We start from the raw sequence: 23,685 nt of genomic DNA, 5'->3' as shown, positions 1-23,685 counted from the left end.
TGCAGTCCTCAGCCAAAGAGAGCCGATAAGCGCTTCCCAATTATTCCTATTGGCTGGGCTTTAAGTCTGTTATATCACTCTAACCTTGTGCACATCTGTTTAATTAACTTTTAATTACAAGCCAATTAGTGACACGGCAATGAAAAGGCGACAGAAAGGCAGATAAGAAATAATACTGACAGAAGAATGCTGCCTTGTCGACTTCAATTACCATTTCATGGTGTTATTTATTTATATCGCTAGTGGCGGGGAAGCCACCTGTGGTCGGGAAAAGAAAACACTCAAGCTAACGTGATTTTTTATTTTTTTCGGGGGGCACTCTAAGTACACGCTCCCCCCGGCTACACCCCCCCCCCCACCACAATAGCTCTCAGCCAGGGACTTACATGGTTCCGTTGGTGTACACTGCCTCACTGCCATCCACGTACTGGATCTGCGATTGGTACACATGCTGGACCTGCTGCTGCACCTTCGGGGGGGGTGGGAGAGGGGGGGGGGAGCGTCAGATGGCGGGCATCCGAAATGGGGACTTTAAGGAGCAGATTCAGGAATTTGTGGGATGGGGAAGTCAAATCAAAGCCAACCAGTCATAAATATCCCGTAAGGCACTGCACAGAGACAGTAAGCTACCCATTTCCCAGGGGTTACCATGCAAATGAACATCCATCCATTGTCCAACCCGCTTATCCTACTGGGTCGCGGGGGGTCCGGAGCCTATCCCGGAAGCAACGGGCACGAGGCAGGGAACAACCCTGGACGGGGGGCCAGCCCATCGCAGGGCACACTCACACACCAGCCACCCACACATGCACACCTAAGGGCAATTTAGCAACGCCAATTAGCCTCAGCATGTCTTTGGACAGTGGGGGGAAACCGGAGTACCCGGAGGAAACCCCACGACGACACGGGGAGAACATGCAAACTCCACGCACATGTGACCCAGGCGGAGACTCGAACCCAGGTCCCAGAGGTGCGAGGCAACAGCGCTAACCACTGCACCACCATGCCGCCCGCAAATGAACATCTTTCTCTAAAATCAAATAGAGATTTGCTTGGGCAGTCCTGTCCCAGTTGTACGATGTCTACTTTGCCACTGGACACTTATAGTCAAACCATTTTCATTCAATTCATTCATTCATTTGCTTAGGAGATCCTTACAATCTATCTTCTGTAAAGCATACAGTCTCAGTCACATGACCTCCACCCACCCCCTACATTTCTCCAAAGGCTTCACCTTTACTGTACAGAAGCACCTACGTGTGACAACTAGCTTTACTGAGCGGCTTCGTTTGCACAGATTCAGAGGAAACTTGCGTAAAGACAAGCGCGGGCATGGCCGGCTTCCTGCCCGCGTTCTCCGGCGGCCGGGCGTGGCGTGCCTACCGGCTGAGGGACCTGCTGCACCCTGGGCACCGGCAGCGGCTGGGCGGGGGTGCTCTTCTGGGCCGAGCCCGTGGCCTGCACCAGCACCCTCTGAGGGGGAGACGGGAAGCCCCTTCATATCAGCACACATCCCCCCCCCACCCCAATTCCTCCCTTATTACATAGGTGTTTAAAAGCTTTGCAAGCCCGAAAGTGTGTTGGGGGGGTGTCGGACATTTTCACGAGTGCCCCCTAAGCAGCCACAACGCGGGCTATTTAGTGCCTGGTTTATGTCAGAAGCTCGCGATCTGCGAAGCTACAGCCACATAGATCACACAGCTACACTAAGTAGGGCAGGGCTGGCTTTGCTCAGGGGGGCTCAGCCGTCAAGGCTAAATATGATGCACTAGCAGAAACATTAACAGTAAAACACAAAAGCCGGCTCTTGGCTCCCTCGCAAAATCCTGATTCCAAAAGCACCATCTGTAAAAGCTGTACAATTTCTAAGATTTCTGTGGGGGGGTGGGGTAGGCGGTAGCTACACATGGCCCCTGCTTTGACAACACAGCTATGGGCAAGCAAGCGCCATAGAAATCACTGCACATCTCTCACTGCAAACTCATCACTGTCTGTGCTCACAGGTCGCAGGGGGTCACACTGGAGGGTCTGCGCTAAGTCGCTGATGGTAAACAGTGGCCTGCAGGCACCCGAGCGACCTGTAGAGGGAGCTTCTGCTGGGAGACGGTAAACCTCCGTAAATCTCCTTGGAATCGAGGCAGGCGGGTTCCCTGTGTGATTATGCTACATTCTGAGCTATGGAACGACCCCTTCGTTATATCGGTGGAGGGACTCGAGAGCAGGGTTACGAGAACGTCCTGAATCCCAGACGACTGATTTCACCCAGAGGTACCTGCTGGGAAGCGGGCACGGCCTGCACCACGGGGGCCTGGGCTGAGGTGGACGTGCGCAGGGGCCCGCTGGACGCCGAGTCGGACCCTCCCTCCGAGCTCTGCATACTGAAGCCTGTGGGCAGAGGGCACAGTGAGCCAGTTCAGGAGGTAGGAAGCCACACGAAACACAAATCCCACAAGTCCCGGGAACCACCATAGGAACAAGCAGAGCCACCACTACATCACACTACTCATTTATCTGATGCTTTTATCCAAGGCAATTAACAGTAGAGGGAAGGGTTACAATTTGTGTGTGTTGCCTGGGATTTGAACCTACGACCCGTGTGCGATACTCTACTTATTAAGCTACAGCATTACATCCACCTAACCGGACAGGGAACAGGAAGCCGGCAGACCCAGAAAGAGTTCCCACATGGCTCTGATCCGTGAGGCCCACTCCAAATCACGATAGCAGAGAGACCGTCACGGCAACGGGCCGAATGCTACCGACAAACGGGAAGGAGAGTGACTCTGTGGCTAAGCAAGAAACAGGACGGCTCAGAAACCTTAAGCGGTTCCCCAAAATGTACAGGACACAAACCATGTGACATGCAAGAAAGTGAACAATAGCTGAGCACAAAGAGAGAAGCGCTGTGGGAAATGAGCGTCGAAGCAGAGGAGAACCCAAGAAACCACTTCTTCTCCCTCAAAACAAAAATCTCTACAGGCAGCGGGGACTCGGCCCCCGCCTTGCTCCGGAAGGTTTCCAGCATTTGTTTCAAATGAGAGATGTCCTTTGGGGGTTTCAATAATCCAGCTGATATGAGGAAATTCCTGAATGCTTTGTAAATGTTGGTCGGTTGCTATGGTGAGGAATCCATGGCAACCACCCCCGACCCTGCCCTCCCAAATACCCCCTGCACCCCCTTTCTATTTTCTTTTGAAGCTCATGCAAAGTAACTTGAGAATAGAGGGAGAGAAAGAGGGGGAGAGACAGAGAGAAAGAGAGAGAAGGAGAGAAGGGAAAACGACAAGGAGGAGGGAGAGAAAGGAGGAAAACTTAGAGGGAGCACATCTACGAATGGAACGTGCGACCCCTAATCAGTCAGCAAACACAGACGAGAGACTTCATTACGCCATCTGTCACATGCAAGATCTGCGCAAGACCACAGTTTAAGTGATGGGAAGTTTATTAGTCATAATACCCCAATATAACATCATAATGAATGCAATGATATTACATACCATACCAGGCTTTAAACCTTGAGATAATTCATTTTAACTCCCAGGAAAGGAAACTTACTGGTTCATGAAATCATGAGAATGTTTTTTTATGATTGTGTTCAAATTTAATGACATTCTATAAAGCATTGTAAGACTATTTCCTTTAAAGAAAAAAACTCTGGCTCCTGTTTGTCGAGCAAAAATACTTCCTCATTTTACAGGGAAGCATAAAGATTTTGAAATCTCATTTTCACGCCATCAGATCTACAACCACCCTGGCAATGGGTGTGCCGCCTCTCTGGTTGCCGGGACAACAGACTGGATTGGCAAAGGAACGCAAGGTGAGTAATCGGTGTTAAGGATGGTGCAGGTACTCAAAAACACCAAGGTGACTGGGGTGGTTACCTCTTCAGGACACGGTTACCAAACCGGTCTGCACGTGCACGGACATACACATGCCTGTGTACGTCTATACGTGCAAATTCAACATTTTGCATTTCTAGAAAAATGTTCATACAGCCATAACAACAAAAACATGTTGATGGGCACGTGTGCACGCCTCATTCCAGAAGCATCTCAGCTGTCATCCGCCCTATCAGATGGCATCCAGAGGGAATGACAGCACAGACGACCCTATGCTCCACGGTAACCACGGTACCACCCCTGTTTCTCAGTCAAAACACCCGTCGCTCGAATGCATCTCACATCATGCCGCTGGAGGGGGGTCCATAAGAGACACAACACCCACCAGTCTGCCCACAACATCAGCAAAACAGCTGGTCAAATCCAGATGCGGCATATTAAATCAAAGCTCTTTCAACACTACAGCCTGATGACTTTCATACCTTACTTTGACAGAACGAAAAAGAAAAAGTCAGGGTTCAAGTTTCATGCTCTTTTAAAAGAAAGGAATTTGACCACTGCGTCCACTCAGTTATAAATATGTGCTTGACAATCTCTCCAGTTATCTTTGGACTGGTTTCCCCAGTGGCAACATTTACTCACAGGGGAGAGGAATGAGCCAGACTCTTACGTCCTGGAGCTAAACATGGCCCGTTAGAAATCAGCCGCTTTACTTAGACCTGGGAACTCTCAGATACACAAAGAGAATTTCAATAAAACATATCAGGCCCAAAATGCCATCAATGGAGTGAAGCTGACAGACAGCGCTGGACTTGGGGGACAAGGGGTAGCACTGAGCGCAGGGACCGTGGGCAGGCATTCTCCCCAGCCCGCCAGAGGCCCCGGTGAAGGTTAAAAGCCACACAAAATTCCCCACCAGCCGCTGTGAGGCACACAAAGGCCACGGGCTGCGGGGGTCCTGCAGTACCCCGGCCGAAGCCGAACGGGGCTGCGCTGCAAAACTTCAGTTTTCTGGCTTCCTCGGCGAACTTTCTCCATCTCCAAGTTTCACAGAATGACAACAGAGACGCTCGAACAAAGGGGGACACTTATGCAGAACACGAGAATGTGGAATGACTGCTGCAGCAGTGAATATCACTACAGCTGTAGATCCATTTACTGCAATTTAACTGTCACTTCCAGCTGAAAATCTCTGAGCGAGAGCAAAAGAAACCTGGGAAACTCGATTTTTAAGCCTCTATTAATTTAATACAAAACCATACCTGTTATTTTGCAGGAAAGTTGGGGCACGGTGTAATACATCAGTCACTGGCTTATCTGATTTGCGGAGCATTCAATCAGAGAAAAACACATACAGATGTTCAATTAAAAGCAGGAGCCCACAGTCTTGGCTCTTGTTTGCACTGGCCCACATTGTTTGCAGAGCAACAGCGGTTTCCAGGGGCAACACCGTCCACTCCCGTTTCCAGGAGCCTGTTGCCAGGCGACCAACAGAATACTTCCCAAACCAAACAATGCCATCCCCCAACTGATCCCTCTATCTCAAATTAGCCAGAAACTTACAATAAATATGTGAGCCATTACTTTCAGGCACCATGAACAGGACAGAGGGAGAGGATTTAGTTCCTCTGCCACAGACTAGTTCTGACAAGCCATGGCAGATTAAATAGTTTTGTCCTTTAAAAACATTTTAATCAACTAATTAAAGAAAAAGGCAAAGGAAATTATAGTCACTTCCAAGGAACAAATAACATTAAAAAAATTATTTGTAAGCAGAGGCAAAAACATCCCAAATTACTTAAATTACCCTGTTACAATTACTGAAACCATTTTATAATTATCACAGGAAAAAAAACACATAAATCAGATCATTTCACTTATCCAAAACAAGTTGTCACAATAACGACAATGCCTTCACTAAGCTAACAATTCCATCGGAAAGGTATATTTACAGGGCCATGTGAGAGTGAGACTCGTGTGGGGTCACCCTATATTTACAGGGCCATGTGAGAGTGAGACTCGTGTGGGGTCACCCTATGCGTGGCTCATATTTACGCTTGTTAGCCACGGTTGCTAACAGGCCAGCCTCACAACACTCCAGACAGAGAACCGAAAGCTAGAATGGAGAAGGCGAAGAGTCCTGCTTTGTTCTGTACCGCAGACACCCACGGCCCACTTTCCTCCTCTGCCTTCTTCCACCAGGATCATTGTTATGAATATTCACTTACAGCCTCCTTACAGCTGCAGAAGGACACACAGGAGCTCCGAGACCAGATAAGCATGTGTGATTGACCGTCTGCCAGAGGTTTGCTGGGCTTTGCTTTGATCCCCCGTCTATCAACAAACTGAAATGTGCACATATGTAACTTCAGAATCAGTCTCAAAGTAAACAAAGGCGGCACATGAAAAATCCACATGAAACCTGCTCTTCAGGTCTTACATATGTATGTCATTTGCTACTGAAACAAAGTTACTCCTAAGGGTGTCAATGGAACACGAGCTGGAGGGGTTGGTCGGGGGGGGATGCACAGCTCCTTAGCATGAGACCCCAGATTCATCCCCCCTCCATCCTTCTGGCTGTAGCCCACGACCAGTGGCCCCCAGTAGGAGCACATAAACTAAGAGCGAATGAGGACACTGTTCCCATGGAGACAGCCCCCCCCCCCCCCCACCACCCATCCCCTACAAGCAGACCTTCACCCACGGCACATCCTGAAAAGTCGAACGCTGAAAATGACAACAAGCTGGAGCAACACTGCTGAACTGGGGCATCTCCATCGCAGAGCAGGAGGTTCCCTGGCCCTTCACTGCTTTTCACAGTCGGTTCATCTCTACAGACAAGATTGTATCGCTTCTCAAGACAAGAAGGCAGGGTGGGGAACAATGGCCAATAATAGGGAGAGGGAGGAACAACATTTGATAAATGACAGCTGAGTCGACCTATGGCACGTTAGGCCACATTTTGGTCATGATCAGTTCCCCAGGCCTGAAGATGACGCATGAAAACAGGTAAGTCCTCAAAGCTAATGACTCACTGCATCTCCTTACAGATCTCCACCCATCAGGTGAGGAGGTCACTTACGACAGACTTGCATCCCATTCTCATGTAACCAACATACCGATTCACAACCAGTGTCCAAGTACACCACTCTGGTGTGATTTATTACCAAAATCATAATTGTTTTGAATACTGATTCCCACAAACACTGCTCACTATGCAACTGACAGCTTCTGGGAACGCTTATGGTATTTCTTGTTGACTTACTAAAAGGTAGAGAGGATGAACTATTCACATGAAAGAAAAGCAGTGTCTTCATTAGTGTTAAGACAGTTTACAGCAATGCTCTCACTAGATAAATTGTCTGCATTTGGCACAAAATTCTGCATGAAGGCTCCATAATAAAAACCACACCATAGCCTGTCTTGTTATTAGCCTCACATAACTGACTGCAAGGGAATTCCAATCAGATTCCCGGATGCTATTATTTCTCTACAAGGCCACAAAAGGCAAATTCATAGAGAAACCTGTTTATAAATAAACAGAGTTAAATGCTCTGCATTAGTATACAACAGGAAATGTCTTGTTTGAAGTCAATTCACTGAACCCCAAACTACTTCTTGCCTTTGCAAAATAAAACTGAAACAAGTTTAAATACACAGTTTGCTTTTGGAAAGTAAAAGTGAAAGGTGTTAAAATATACAGTGGTCTTCCTGAAAACTGCAAAACCCGAACTGCTGATAGAACTTCTCTACAGAATTCAAAACAGGGAAACATTTCATCCATCTGTTTATGGAAAACACCTTCATACACTATAAATATAAAAGTATAAACTCTGCAACTGAGAGTTTGTTTTGAAAACTGAGCATGCTGCAAGATAGTACACAGGCAATATGTTTATTAATACACACTGCATTTACAGGTCAGGCAGACCACCACAAACAAACAATGGCTAAAAGTATTTTCTAATTGGTAGCAGTCGGACAAACCCTGAATGGGCTATTGTACAGAATGAGAGATCACCCATCATATCAGGTGGCTGCACATAATTTAATCCTTTCAAGCGAGGAGGAGAAAAGCCAGCAGTGACTCAGTGACATGCTGTGGCTATTAGAACACAGAACGGATTCAAAATAATTACAGAATAGATACCAACTATTAGAGTACCGTACATATTTAATTTCCACGTTTTTGGTGAAGTGCTACCACGACACTTAATTGGACAAACATAATGGAAACGGAATGAATATATACATGATTGAATTGGATAACGACAAAAGCGATTGTGTAACAGGGCAAACACAGAATAAAACAACGATTTTGAATGATCAAATATGATCTTGGAGTAATAAATCATAACTGAGACATCTCAATGCAAAGAAAGCTCCCTGAAACAACCCAGGGCGATTACTGCGAACACCTGTGGGACCACATTAAGCACTACAGCTCAAGGATGCTGCCTAACTAATGAAACGCAATGCAATTTATTATAGTGTTAAATAAACATAATTGAAATGAACACTTCACAAACGCTCTACGTGGGACAGTATTACAGTAGACAAGAAAGAATCCTTGAGTGATTCTGAACTTATGAGGCATCCAAAATGACAACATCTGGTATTAAGGGAAAAGGGTATTTTAAAGACAGAAACACCAGGAAGAATATCAAGTGTTTGAATCATCTACAGCACTCTCACTATCAGTACACGGGGGGGGGGGGGAGTTCAGGTCTATCTGATCCTCTCGAATTCTGACACCAAACACGCTCAAAATTATTAAAGAATAAGAAAAAAAATAAAACGTCACCATAACTCTATTTTAAGGACAGGGGAGAGTATAATCTGCAGTGAAACTGAAGGTCGTTGCTTGAGAATTTCTTATTAATTAAATAAATAAATCTGGACTCATTCCAGATCAATGTCAAGAAGTGACAATGCCTGATGGTCATTCAGGCGTGACTCACAATGCACAGCAAACAATGACGGAGTACAAACGCTCTAAGATGAAGACGCGCGGCGGCCATCTTCCACACGACACCTTGCTACCTTTGTTCTTTCAATGTAAAGAGTGTAAAGATAAGAGAACAGGACCATGCTACTCGTATCAAATCAGTGCAGCTTATGAGTGAAAATCCGACTACAAGAAGCGACGCGAACCACACCAGGGAAGCAAAGGTCTCGCAGAACCTGCCTGTAAGAGGCTGCGTATGTAAGCAAAGATAAGTCTTCAGTGTCAGCAGGTATGTATTACGGCATTTGCTTCCGAGTACTTATATACATTGAGGATCACCTGCCTTGTAGTGATACGGCTGGCATCTTTCACAGTGGACTCGACAGGCCTGTGTAATAAAGAAATACAGTCTTCTGGATATCAGACGGCTGGGGAGCTTCTTCAAACTGTCAAGCCGCTAAGGAACAAATGGTATCTTATCCCTTTCAAACCACATCTGAGGACTGGGAAACGTCACTCGTGCAGCATCCTACCTCTGAATGTCACAGGCAGCCCAAATCAGTGGGGGATCATATAAACACCACAATCCATCCAGCTTCCTCTCAGAAAGGCTTATTCTGCTTGGCAGCGAGTCGGCAAAACAAAGACGCGACCCTGTCATGTTTCATGCTCTTCCGCTAGTATTATTTCAGACAAGCGAGTGAAATGCAGATTAACCGTCGTGCCCCAAACAGGTGTGACCGGTTCCCACTGCAGTGTGCCCACCTGCCCCCCCCCCCAAATAAAGCCTCAGCAGGAAACCTACAGATCCCGGAATTTCACATGCCGAGGTTGAGCAGAGCCAGTGGGCCTTCGTGTCACAGGCATCAGTGTCAGGCTAGAGGGCTTGGGTCAGGTGACAAAGCAGAAAAAGCAAACATGGGAGTAACTGGGACCAGTGAGTGAGGAGGTGAGTGCCACAATTGTTAAGGAAAACTTTAAGGGCAAAGATGACAAAGAAACACACACCTTAATATACTGAAGAAAAAGAACCAGTCAGCTCAGGGCGATGTCAGCCCATCCTGTAGAATGACCAAACACTCAAGCCACTATAAGAACAGACATAGCAGGATGGAAATAATCATTAGGAATGTCAGGAACTTAAACCTGAAGGGAGCTACGAAAAGCAGGGCAATAGTTTTTAATGGAGTTTGGCCACATCCTGAGGGCTTCTCATCTGGGAAACTGATCATGCTGTAAATTTTATAGTGTGGCTAGGCATGAAAAGACCCACAGATTGCTTAAAACATTAGCAAGTGTCAAGAGAGTACACACCATCAGCAAGAGGACAATAGGCAGCCGACCGACGATGTCATCAAACCGTCGTGGGCCTTGAGCAGACATTCAAACACCAGATCGCTGGCTCCAGAATTTGTTCCGGACCTTCAGGAACCTGGCATGTACTGTGGACGCCGTTTTCTTGAGCCCCAACCACCAGACATCACGCCTGCTGCCTTGTACTAATCTCACTCAAAAAAAAAAAAAACAAAACATGTTTTTGTTTGCCACATGCCAAACAGCAGCCAGCCACGGCAAGAGAGAGGTGGTGCTCTGCTTTGGTGAATACAATGATGAACCTTGGAAATGTGTGACGAGCACACAGGCATGAAACCACCACACCCAGCTATTAAAGAGACAGAAGTGTGCAGCACTGCACCTCAGCTTCCAGGAGGACCTTGTCCTAACCGCACTGCGAAACATCAGGTGGGAAGCTGACAACCATAACAAACACAGGAAGGCCCGTGCAGCTCTCCAAGAGCTTCATTCCCTCACCCGGCACTGAGACGCAGCCCAAAGTGTCTCTAGCTTACCTGCAAAGCACGGAACACCCAGAGTTTGCTAAGAAAAACCCACAGCCTGGCAAGGTACCCAGCCCACAGAAGCACCAAGCTGGAAATAAACTGGGTGAAAAGGCCTGCACCAAAACGGCTATACGAGCGGAAAGGACAGCTGAAAATTACTTGCAGTCGAGTCAACTTGAAAAGGAACACCAGTGTGCATGTGACACTTGGGAGTGGTCCAGGCCACCAGTGCCGTCCACCTGGACCGGAAGACGCTCATATGACACCGTGCGGCGAGAGACTCCGAGAGGGAATATTCATGCGACAAAGCATGCGCTGAGCGAATCAAAACAGCAGTCGGCAACTCATTCAAAGCAGTATGTATAGGAGGCTGTAACCGTGTTTACAAAGTTTCAGGCCCCTAGAATTACAGATAGGATCTAATCAGAGTTTTGGAAGTCACATGCCATTGTCATTCATTATATACTGCCGTCTTACATAATACCTTCTGTAAAATGAATATTTTATAAATGTTTAGAAATATATGAACCCAGCAAGTCATTTTTATATAAACAGTTTTTATCATTCTGCTTTTATCTCACACGGCTGCTCATCTCAAACATACAGCAGATATCTGATTTCAGATAAAAACTCCACATTTGACACTGAGCTCCACCAACAGAACCCTAGCAAGGACAGAAACACAAAGAGTGACGCCTCAATGAGTTAAAACCTAAATCACCTAATCGAGGCCATAGAGGAAAACACCAAGCCATTAGGCTGGTACAACAAGACCATAAGCTGCCTCTGTTAACCCTGTAACATTTCCATGAAGAGAGCTTAAGATGTGAGCAGCTTATTTTGTTATGGGAGATATCAACAAATTACAACCAGTCTGAAAAACCCTTGTGAGATTTTTTTAAAAAGTGTGCTTTTCGTTCAATGTGGGGGGGAAACACATACGAGTATGTTTTATGTGTTAGTGTTCAGAGGGCTTGAGGGGGGGCTCTTTCTGTTTTTACTGTCCCCAGAAGAATGGCCAAAGGAGAGGGAGGGGAAAAACAGCCATTGTAATGTAAATGGAAATGCCCTGTCGGCTGTTTGCGGCAGGAAATTTAATTAGCAGTTCTGTAGCTACAATACAAACCAGGTGGAATGTAAGGAATGCCCATGGCAATGAGGACAGCCAGGAGCAGAAGGAAAAGTGTGCTCCACTACGAGGAGAACATGTCATATTAACGCAAGTTCCAGCTTGCTGCTGTAGAACGGAACAGCCATTTGCCGTTAATGTTTTTTTCCCCAGAGTAGAGATGGCTTGTCATGGGCAAATGTGCAAACCCAGAACACCAATTTTACTTATCACTCTTTGAAGGCCCACATGGATCCTGAAGGAGCCTAATCAACACACTCCATATACAAGTAAACAAAGAAACAATACATACCTTTCTCATTTTAAAAGGTTGCAAAATGGCACAGAGAACCCTAGAACAAATAAAAATAAATCCAGGCCCCCCCAGCTCTTTACAGACGTTGATAGTCTGCTGGGCCTGAAATTTATGCCAGGGCTCTGCGCTGTTCATTTAGAGTAACAAAAGGCACGATTAATTAATGAAGGCCAGCTGACTAAATGCTCTGTTGCAGGGTTATTATTGGTGTAAAATAAGAATTTTGGGGAAAAAAAACACAGATAAATGAATAAATCTCTCCTACTTCAGAGCAGCAAGACGCATCCTTTCATCTTAGGGCAATAATAGTAATTGCCTGAGCCACTACTACAACCTTAATCCCAAGGCAGTGACTAAGACATCATCCGTTCTTTTGTTCTGCACGGAAACACAAAGTTTGTGGCACTGGAGGTTAGTTGGTGAACCACAGTGGTGCATTTTCCACTCAGAACCAACTGTCCTCTATACATGTGTATCTCCAGTGAAAGCAGGTGTCCATGAAGACTCATTCACTGAGGCAGCAGCCACAAAGTACACTTACAGTATCAATCACACTCCATCCCAGCAGCCAAGGGCTTATCAGGGTTGCATATGTTAGACGCTCTAAGATAGGATCTGGGCCAGAAGGTAAATAATCTAACAAGGTCACTGATTACAAACACACATCCATTCAGAGCAGTTTATGTGTATTAAAAAAAGCACAACACAGTTTCCATTTTCTGCTACTGTAAAGGTACGGAGAGGGTTGATGTTTCTTCTAACTGGTGAGGAGAAGCTTAAACTGACAAATGCTTCACTCCTGTACCTTGCAGTGTGACGATTAATCACTGATAGCCAGGGACGTACAGGCAAATTTGAAGGCAGTAAATAAATAAGGTTGTCAAGTTAACATGTTAATGTTTTCTTTCTTAGATTGTTTTACACATGAAGTATTTTGATACACAAACGGGAAAATAGTATGATCAAGGATTTTTAAGAGACCTATAGTATTCCTTCCCAGCTGTAAACACCACCAGGGTTTTGGTAGTGACTTTGCATGGAATCCCAGAATTCACAGCTAAAAATCAAAACATACAGGTAGCCTGTCACTGGAAGCTGATGAAGGGGAAAGAGGAGGAAACGTAGTTACTTAGTTCATTTGGTTTTAAATTTACAGTTAGGTTTCTGTGTTCCTAAACATTCACCTTTTGTCTTGAGAGCAACATCATAAAGCAAGAAGAAAATTAAGGGCCCGTTGGTGGACCTAGGGAAGTGGAACGCTTTTATGTCGAAGTTGCTTTTTTTGACCCATGCAACAGTAATAGAGGCATAATTTATTTTTGCCTTTATATTGAGAGTTCTGTTTAGAATAAATGCATTTCTATACTGAAAATAAAGACTATCAAATCACAACATGAAATTAATCTGCAAGGTGTATGATTTAAAAAATAATAATAATTTAATTTCACAGCCCTTATAAAACAATGCCCTCCGTTGTCTTAGTGCCATCTGTTCACTTTTCTGTAAGTATTGAAATTCATTCTGTACTTGCTTGCAGGTAGTATTTCTACTGGAAATTAATCATCTGTACATCATTTGGGGACCGGATGTGCAAATATTTATGATCATAAGTTTTAATGTTTGGTGTGATGAATCACGATTAAATCGAATAAAATGGGCCAAACGATTCATTTTTAAAAATGGATTCACCGACCTATGAATTAGTAAATAAATTTGAAAAAAGTGTAAAAAGTATCTCTGCAGTACAGACTGGCCTGGATGCCAGCCTCGCACGACTCTGAATATCAGAACTAAGCATGTACTGGAAGGGGGAGGTGCTGGTGAACACACCAAAACACGTTGGGTTTTTCCGACCCATTCCCCACGGGCAGTAGTGACTGCAGGGCATGGATCTTTTTTAACCCACGGTAATCCTGTGCCCTCTGCATCAGACACTATAATGCCTGCATATGTCCCCCCCCCCCGTAGTCGACGTTCTTTTGCAGAAGTCCCAAAAGATATGTAAAGCAGTGGTTCCCAACCCGGTCCTCGGGAATTCCGAGACAGTCCACATTTTTGCTCTCTCCCTACCGACAGCAAAAGTGTGGACCGGCTTGGGGTCCCCGAGGACCAGGTTGGGAACAGGGCGCGACGACATGCTGACGTTTACCAGGGAACCAATGGGAAGAGGCGAGCCACGACTATATGTATGTGACGGCAGAGTGCAGTGTCGTCGTATCACTGCTTCTCAATGTGGACTGCAAGTATGGTTGGGGGGAGGCGGCTTAACTAACAGCAGGTATTCATTCCTTCTTGGGATGATAATCAAAGAAATCACAAGGAAAACTCAACGTTTTGCATGTGTGTGTCCTCTTCTCCCGTCTGCAAAAAAATCATGAGTCTGTGAGCTGGGGCCTCTACCTGTACTCAGGTATACCATACAAGAGGATACTGCCATTGTCTCCCACCCAAACAAGCGCCAAGTGCAATATGACATACACAAAAGGTGGGGACATGCAAGCAAGTATAAGGAGTCAAACCGGCCTATACCAGTTGCTCCCCCTCACCGAAGCACCTATTCCTGTGACCTGTCTATGCAAGTTCAGAAATATGCACCTACAACAATTCCGCAAGAGACCTGATTAAAAACACCAACTTTAAAAGAAAAAGACTCTACCCCTTTTTTTCATTACTTTGGGTGTATTTGTGTACTGGGTTGCCATGTACACAAAACAGCTGTGTGCTCTGATTGGTGCTTAGAGATTCATTACCATTCCTTTATTTTCTTTGTTGTTCATGTGCAACCAAATTAGAAGCTGAAATTGCACACATGCATGTAACTAGATGCTCTGTCAAATGAAAAATGCATGGGAAAGAGTTATATGGTAACACTTTATGGGGACTTTTTATGATAAAAGAAATAGAACTATGTTTAAACTACATTTGCCGTACACAGGTCTAGCAAAACAATGTCACCAAACTACTGATGCACTCATTTCAGGCATGTAGCAACTGAGAGTTCATCACCAGCGAAACGGCCAAGCCGCCTGACCAGCTGTCCGGTGCCATGTCCACCAAGGGATGATTTAATGGAGCTGTTCACAGTCAGCAAATGTACATTTTTAAGCAAGCAGTGACTCCATTAATACTGAAGAGCCGGTTACAATAAATTCTGCCATGGAGCACAGCTACGACTTGCAATTCAGATAGAAATATAGCTATAAACACCTGGGTCGTACAATTAAAACGCACTTCAGCCTGTCATTCAGTAAAGTATCTATAAGAGTTACAGTTATAACAGAAAAATGACCCCGTGACACTTGCGGCAGCCGCTCTGAATAAAAAGACAAACACAAAGGTAGAGTATGTCACTGAGCTGAAGTAGATGGACAATGTTACATTTTATGAAAAAAAAAGACTATTAAAAACCTCTTAAATCCAGAAGGTCAGTTCAGAATAAAGACCCAGGATAAGTACAAGGTAAAACTGGTACTTTGGTTCATGGATTATTTACCGGTGTTAAATTTCCAAAAGAAGATAAAATAATCTAGTTAAGGTAGCAGGAAAAAAAAAAGTCAATAATAGAGGAGTAAAACTCAGGTAAAGTTGAGGGTTTCTAGCTCCACCACGAACCATCTAACAGCATCTTCAGTTGTGTGCTCATTAGGTGAAGCAAAAGGCATGGGGGCGTGTAACAGGAACAAAACTGTATGCTTGAGATCTCAGCAGTCAATTATATACAGGCACAGTCTCCCACAAGCACTGATACACATATACTAAATCCTCTGCATGACATCTACCATTGGTTCTAATATGCCCATCCAGAAAACCAGAACCAAAGACCTGTATTATGAAACAAAAAGGGAAAGAGCCATTGGTACATCACCCACGCCACGATCATGCCAATTATCCCTGTTAATGCCACAGCTTTCAGAAACCTGGAAAAGCAGCCAAAAAGAGAAAATCGGCAGCAGCCGCACGCAAGATTACAGTCGACTCCCACAATATGCGGCGTCACTGTGCGTAGAGCTCATTAAGAGACGCGCACCGGAGCACCTCCTCCGAAGTGCTGGAACCAGAATGCGAAGGCGAGTCGCACGGCATGACACAGGAAGCCGCGACTAGCCTGTCCTGTGCACCCTCGCACAACGACCAGCCCTAATCAAGCCATTCTCACATGGAACCACACTGAGTAATTAGACAAATGTACAGCATCACAGATCTTGCAAGCAGTTGTAATGCTCCGTCATAATTAGCCACACTACAATCTTCAGTTTACACGAAGATAAAGTAATCTATACTGATAAGCCCCTTGCTATATAAAACAATCAAAAAAGAAGGGGGGGAAAATCGAGCGAAAGACAAAATAATGGCACCAAACCAGCTAGCTATAATATCTTCAACAGATTCTGAGCTCAATCAACGTCTGGGGAAGGAAAAGCATATGAGAAAAGTGAAAACCCACCTATAGCATAGTTTCAAACACCGAGTAGATCCATGTTGATATTCTGAAGCTCATTCTGTCTTCGGCTCTGCTTGTGAGTATTACCTTATCGCCAAAGCACAGACACCAACCTCAAAGGACAAACCCAACAGGCATCTGCAATTCAGGCAAGCAACAGGAGGCCAGGTAGTCTTCCATTCAACTCCATATCCATAGTACTCATCCCCCAAGGGCAATCAGTTACTCTATCCACCATGCAAAGAACTAAACCAAAAAACTTCCTTTTCTTCTTAAATACCATACACCATGCGTCAGTTATTATTATGCAGAGAATAACTGATGAAATTAGTTGTACACTATGCCATATATACGCACGATAATAGGTAACATAGTACTATTTCAGATATTTCAAAAGAATTAAGTTTAAAATAAAAGATAAAGGACATAAATAAATATAACACGCAAAAACCACCCAAAGGCCACAAACTTTCTCCTCTCACTATTCAGGCATATATTTTAATTAAAGAACAAGAAAAGAGGAAAACATTCCAAAGCAAGAGGTGTTCATGGTCATATTTGTCTCAATTACTGCAGCAAGGGATGGTCCTTATAGCCTTTCTTGGTCGGTCTTCTATTAAAACCGAGCTTTGATTAAAAGATCAAACACGCATCTTCAACGACAAAAAAGCTTTCATTGAACAATGTCCGCATGCTGAATGACATCTTAATTGGGGAACGGTAAATATTCATTTCGTGCTACAAAGGCAAAGAGGAAGGGATGGCGAGGAGAAACACACATCTTAACAATGGAATTCTGAATTCATTACATCTCCTAGCCCTGTGTATACTATCTTTGAGCACACAATACATGGCGATTTGAATACTCAAAAATGAGCAATCATGAAAGCAAGCTACAGTAAAATAAGAGTAACATATTCGCTAAGAAATGAGCAAGGTCAATCTAACGATGGTAAGTTTCAGTTGGGGCTCAAATCAGCAACAAGTGTCTAGTCACTACTGCCATCATTGCTTTAAATCGCGAAGCATAAATATGGCAGATACACGCCTCGTGTGTAGATCGCATATACGGGAAAAATACTTTGCCATTGCACCGTGCTTTTAAAACACGTTGATGTGGTTTTAGCTGTAGTTTTTGTCAGCTATCTGAAGCAGCTATGCAATACCTTGGTAAAGACCGGACAGGCGGACACGGTTGGCGCTAGTCAACAAAATGCGTCACTGGCAGCCACCCCGCCGACCAGAAAGCCGTCTTAAAACTTTAACATTTTAAATTTTGGTCCCGAAAGCAGGGAAAGCTACGTGACATATCGACGGAGCCACCGGGGAGAAACTTACGACGGGATGCCACCTCGAGTCACGCCGATCCCCTGAACAGGATTTAAAAGGTTCTAGCTAACTTTTGACCCTAAAAACCAACATTAATAAGTGCCGCCGAAGAAATCGGCGAGCTAAGCATGGACTGTCAGACATGACAAGTTTATAAAAAGTTTTAGTTCAGCCCATTTTCCGCCTGACTACATTCAACAAGTGTTCGCCAAGCGGAGCCCCCCCTTTTAGTCGAAGATACGCGTTTCCACTTATGTGTCGCCATGAACAAAGTACAAAATAATCAACACGAATTGTGCCCCGAGACAACTGGTAGAGAAACACGCCGTTCATGGAGCTCACCGACAGCCCGGAGATGGACCAAGCCCGAAATGTGGCCGCGCTGGCGGCGCCCGACTGCCTGGCTGGCCGCGGCACTAACAGGCGGCCACCCTCCCCTCCTCACACCCTCAGCCGGGCGGCTCTTTTTTAAAGTTACTCGGCTATTAACTTGCTGCCCGTTTAGACAAAGATAGTGTTCGGGTTACCAGGTAGGAAGCTAAATTAATAAACAGACTCCTGGCTTGTTTCTCCGTGTGTTGACTAGTACGCTCACTGGCCACCCAACTAGCTAGCTACGTTTACTGAGTGCATGAGGAGGGAACTGGGGAATATAGAAGAAAGAAAAAACACACGTCCGTCCTCTCGCTATCATTGATAAGTGAGAACAAATTCGTTTTAGTTATCTAACCAGTAAATACATATATATGTATATTCACCTTTGACTTGTGTATAGTTCTGATCTGGCTGAGCTCTCTCTTTCTCCCTTTCTCTCTCACACGCTTTCTCGTTTCCCGTTGCTGCTGCTGCTGCTGTTGCTGCGTGTTGCTCCCGTTGGTAAGTAACTGTCTCCACGACTACAGTCACTATGGCGCGCGGGGGTCTCGAAGCAACTGTTGCTATCCTCTTCTGCATACGTCATCAAAAACACACACACACACACACATGCACACACGCGCATAGGAGGAGGGAGGCTAAGTTAGACTCCGCCCTACCTCTTCTCTGTCTCCAAACTTCCACAAACGACAAGAATTCTGGCGTGGTAACCATTTGATTTTCAGTATTGAGTGGGAAGTTCTCCCCCATGTATAAAACTCAATTTATTAATACATTTATTTACAGCGCAGATATCAAAAGTTGCTAATCTAATAAATAATAGGCCTGCCTAAAGGTATACTAGTGCCAAGTCTGATTGTAATGTCTTCCATAATTATCAGTTTTTGCAGATACTTATGTGAAGTTAAGAAATTTGTAACGAAAAGTGCTACTATGACATCGATTGGACCGTTAACATCTTCAATACACATAGTTTCTGAAAACATTCAACTGCATGACTACTACAAAGATTGTACGTTAAGTACATAACTTCGGATAAAGGTAATTATCTTAACAATCACAATACTGTGAAAAAACACTTGAATTTCTGTATGCCTGCTCATGATCAACAGTATATATTTATAGATATTACCAGAAAGGGAATCCCAAAAAAAGAACATGATTTTATTTGGTAAAGAATCAAATGGCAAGATATGCAACACCCAATACTCCTGCAATTGTTGATAATTTTCTCACAGTGCTGTGGTGGAATTCTACACTCCTTGGTTCAAAACTGTCAGTGACATTAGTGTATTTCAGCCTGAAGATATCTGTGGAGTTTAGATTTGGACTTTTACTAAGCCAGCCGAAAACCAGATATTCCAATGTACTCTTGCTAAGGAGTCAGATGTTTTCGCTGGAGGACCCAACTGTGTTTCAGATTCAGGTCACAGATGGCCTGATATTCTCTTGTAGGGGTTCGTTGTATGTATTCACAGCTCCTTTAATAATGGCAATTCATTAAGCTCCTGATGCAGGAAAAGTTTCTCCAAATCATGACACTATCGTCACCATGCATCTTAAAATGCTGGATTCATGGATAACAGCCTCAGCCAAAACAAGAAGGACCTACAGATGCTCTTTGTGACTTTCTGGATGATTGTATGCCTTGTTTTTGGAGAGATTTTGGCAGGAGTGTGATTGCCAAACAGTTTTCCTATTGTCCCAGTCTTTCTCCAGATACAGACAATACAGCTCTTACTGTGATTCAGTGGAGCAAAAAACCTTACAAATGACGCTTTAAGCGTTCCCAGATTGATAGCAATCAATAATTTATTTCAGCAAACCTACAGGAACTTTTTATTCAGTGTGTGATGATTTGCCTCTATCTCCCATATACTGACTTGTGCTCATAGAAAACCTGAGCAGGGCAGGCTCAAATCAGGTATGACTGTTTTTAGTCTACTAAAAAAGATCATCCTAATTAATCATTTATATGGGTTGAATTAACTGGGGCACGCAATTACTGTTTCACACCTGAAGATTACATGTTCTATTTCCTTGGACACCAAAGGGAAAAAGTTCCCCTGAAATCCCCCGAAAAATCTAACCAGATTTAAGCAAAAAAAAAGAAACGAAAATTCTTTTCACGTGTGAAAGATGTAACAAATACTGTTTTATATCAGACATGTTTATCCTGCAACGTTTGTCAGTTTCGCTTTGCTGAAGAGCAGTGAAACAGTATACTGTATGTGCATAATACCGAATTTCATTATCCACATTAAATAAGTTCATTTTCCACTAAAAAACAGGCAGCAAACTAAACTATCTTTGTTAGAAGATCCCTTCTAAACAACGATATACGGATTCTGATTTTGGCTTCTTTAAATAAGGCTGTCGCTAATATACGTTGCAATGTATACGGAACATTGTATAAACATCCTTTTTAAATAACCCGGTCGCTTAAATTAATGGGCTATGCAGCAAAGTATGCCATAAACTGAACGGGAGATAAGTTCACCGTACATGTTAGCGAGCAACAGCGAATGTTAGCGACGTTTGTTACTATATTTACAGGCGTTGCTATGCGGAAGTGTCATCACTGCCGATTTGTCACGCGGCGGAGTGGCCAATTACATGATCTGGCGGAGGACTAGTGTTAGTTCATGTCACGTCAAAAACAACCGGCTACAGATTTTTAGAAAATCCAGCTCTGAATGATCGCACAGACGCTGAATATGTACTATGTGAAACAGAACGTTTAAAATATCTGTCATTGAAAAACTTCACAGCGGACACCCTAACCGTGGAGAATGGGGAACTGCCCAGACATACCACATAAAGGTGGGCTCATGGTATTAGTTAATTAACTTGCACCTGAAAGTTACAGTCCCAAGATGGTGGTATTTTAACAGTGACCATTTAAATAAATCTGTATATCAGTGATGACGGTGACGTCTAAATACAGGAATGAGGGGTTGAAATAGCCCCAATTTACCACCACTGCACCAGTCTAGTCCAGGGTTATTCAATTCCGGTCCAGGAGCGGAATAACTGTGTTGCACACTGGCCATACAGGGCTGGAGTTGGGCAACCCTGGTATTGTTGATTTGCTGCAAAAAATAATTTTAAAAGCTGCTTCTACTACAGGGCATGGGCAGTTTCAATGGATCAGAATACTGAAATGAACCAGGAATATTCCGTGACAATGGTAAACAAATAGACTGGGACAAACACAGCATGATGGACTGTATCTTTGAAAAACACGTCAATTTTTTGTGTCTATGAACACAGGCCTAGTTTAAAATGTATTAAAACATGTTAAAATGTTTTGATATCATATTCTGAGAGTGATTAATCAATATATTATGACACATTTTGAATTGTGCAAAGCACTGAAATCACTTAAGTAATAAAAAAGTGCTGAATATCAATATAATGGAAACGAATTTTGAGCTTAAATGAATTTCCTGATGATAGTTGTACTTGAAAAATGTACCACTGGGTGGCAGTACATCTATATGGTAAGACCATAAAAGCAAAATTCACGATTGCATCATTCTTGTCCACGTGTACAAGAAGTAGTAATATACTTAGAAACGTTAAATCCGGCCAAGTCACTGAGTAAACCCAACATCTGTGCTAATCTGGGAGTGGTGAATATCTGGACCGATAGTAAGCTTAGCATACCGTGGACGGACAATAATAACAGAAATCCGCTGCTATACTAATTCATCTTTAAAATTGAGGTTGAAGACAATGTTTAATCTTTTGTCGCCTGAATTTGTCACATGCCAAATACCGTGGCTACATAAAACACGTTTCCTTTTACAGAGTGGCCATTTTATTACGTATGTCTGCTCGTTAACGTGAAGGAGCCAATCATGTACCTGCAACTGAATATACATACGATGCAGGCTGGGTCAAGAGGTTGCTTTTACAAATGTTGTAAATGTAATAACGAATAATAAATATTTTATGAAATGGTATTATAGATTACATCCACCAATTAAACATTTTAATGACAATAAAAGTCTTAAGTATGGTAACAATAGTAGCCCAATTATTCCATCATAACACACACAGAACAATACTAAATTTGTTACCAAATAAATCTAAAGATGAAACAAAATACAAACAAAAAATGTACTTTTATATTTTCAGAAAGATTTGATAGAAGTAAAAAAAGATATTTTAAATGATGATGACTGATATATTTATAAATGTCATAGACTTCCGGTATTGCTATGTTAGGGATGGTCTGAAGAACATTGTGACTGCCTTTATGAAAAACAATTGTATGTAACTGATTCTTGTAGATGGAAATCATGTCTTTATGAGCAGTTTTTGAGGTATCAATCTGTCCTTCCGTATAGTTACTGTGTGGCTAAACATGAAAATGTGCTGAAAATGGCTAAGACACATAATCTAAGTGGTTATAAATGTGTTGTGACTGGAATTTTCATATGCTATAATGACAAGAGTTTACAGAGCAGTAAACAAAAACATGAACGAGGTCGAAGGAGAATGGCCAGACTAGTTAAAGCTGACAGGAAGGTCGCAAGTGCAAAAATAACAGCTGAGTACGATGGTGGTTCGTGGACAGGCTTCCCATCTTGGAACTTACATCTCCTAGCACTGGTTCTGAAGGCAAAATGGAATTCCACCTGGTGCTACACAGGCGTACTCAATAAAGTGGCCAATGGTTGTACATGTATTGTATATTTAATGTGAAATTAAAGTAACAGAATGTATGCCTTTTATGCTTGCGTCTCCATATTTCTGCTTGGAAAGTTCGATCGATAACCGACTTCATACTTGCCATCAGTTATTAGCGTTATTAACGCTATGTTGTTTTTTAATTCTCGGGAAAACATAAGATCAATTTGCTGGCCATAAATTATAAACATGTCGCAGGTCATATAAATAAAATACAAATAAAAGGATGTGTCCCGTTTTGATCGTGATAGATCCTCCCAATAGGCCTTACTATGAAATAACTAACAAGAAGACTTGTTCAAATGACATATTAAGATTAACTTATGAGCTTTTTCCATTTCCCATGTTTATTTGCCATAAAGGTCACGGTTCTTGTTATGTGGTGGGAAAGTGACACACGAGAATCACGAGAACTACAACAGTTCCCGGTCGAGAAGGCCGAGGAACTCGGAATCAGAAACTAGGGGGCTCATTTATAAAGGCACTCGTAAAAAACATTTATACGAAGATTCTGGGATTTCTAAAGAGATAACAAAAATAAAACATATCCTGAAAAAGTTCGCACATTTACAAATGGTCCAGAGCAGTCATACGAACGTTTTGGAGGAAACGGAAAAAGCGACATCTAGAGTTCAGATAGAAATGTGGATATAAGTTGCATGTACGGTTAGTATTGACGCTTTGTGAAATACGTGTTAATCAATACAGAAACATTTTTTATTATATCTGATATCCAACCAGGCCTAACATTGAGCATTGTTTTATTTTTTAATGAAAGACTTTATATATA

The 23,685-nt window shown here is 43.4% G+C and overlaps 1 protein-coding gene across 7 annotated transcripts in view; it reads right to left on the bottom strand.

Moving 5' to 3' along the window:
• rfx2 (regulatory factor X, 2 (influences HLA class II expression)) overlaps positions 1–18,807 on the bottom strand; it is a 29,932-nt gene extending 11,125 nt beyond the window's left edge. For 2 of the 7 annotated variants that reach the window (XM_072699962.1, XM_072699963.1), the window contains exons 1-4: positions 18,581–18,807; positions 2,273–2,385; positions 1,384–1,473; positions 387–469 (exon numbers count right to left, since the gene is read on the bottom strand). In XM_072699962.1, coding sequence (XP_072556063.1) covers positions 387–469; positions 1,384–1,473; positions 2,273–2,385; positions 18,581–18,776 — 482 coding nt within the window. In that variant the 5' untranslated portion in view covers positions 18,777–18,807. Of the gene's footprint in view, positions 1–386; positions 470–1,383; positions 1,474–2,272; positions 2,386–3,497; positions 6,455–10,101; positions 16,044–16,496; positions 16,632–17,831; positions 17,987–18,164; positions 18,472–18,580 lie in introns of those variants that run through there. The other 5 variants (XM_072699964.1, XM_072699966.1, XM_072699967.1 and 2 more) reach the window with 5 other exon arrangements.
• Between the last annotated feature and the right edge of the window lie 4,878 nt (positions 18,808–23,685).

This window comes from Paramormyrops kingsleyae, chromosome 15 (assembly GCF_048594095.1).
Source record: "Paramormyrops kingsleyae isolate MSU_618 chromosome 15, PKINGS_0.4, whole genome shotgun sequence".
In the NCBI taxonomy this organism is placed as follows: Eukaryota; Metazoa; Chordata; class Actinopteri; order Osteoglossiformes; family Mormyridae; genus Paramormyrops; species Paramormyrops kingsleyae.
The sequence above is the reverse complement of the archived record's forward strand: the minus strand, read 5'-3'. Positions and strand labels throughout refer to the sequence as shown.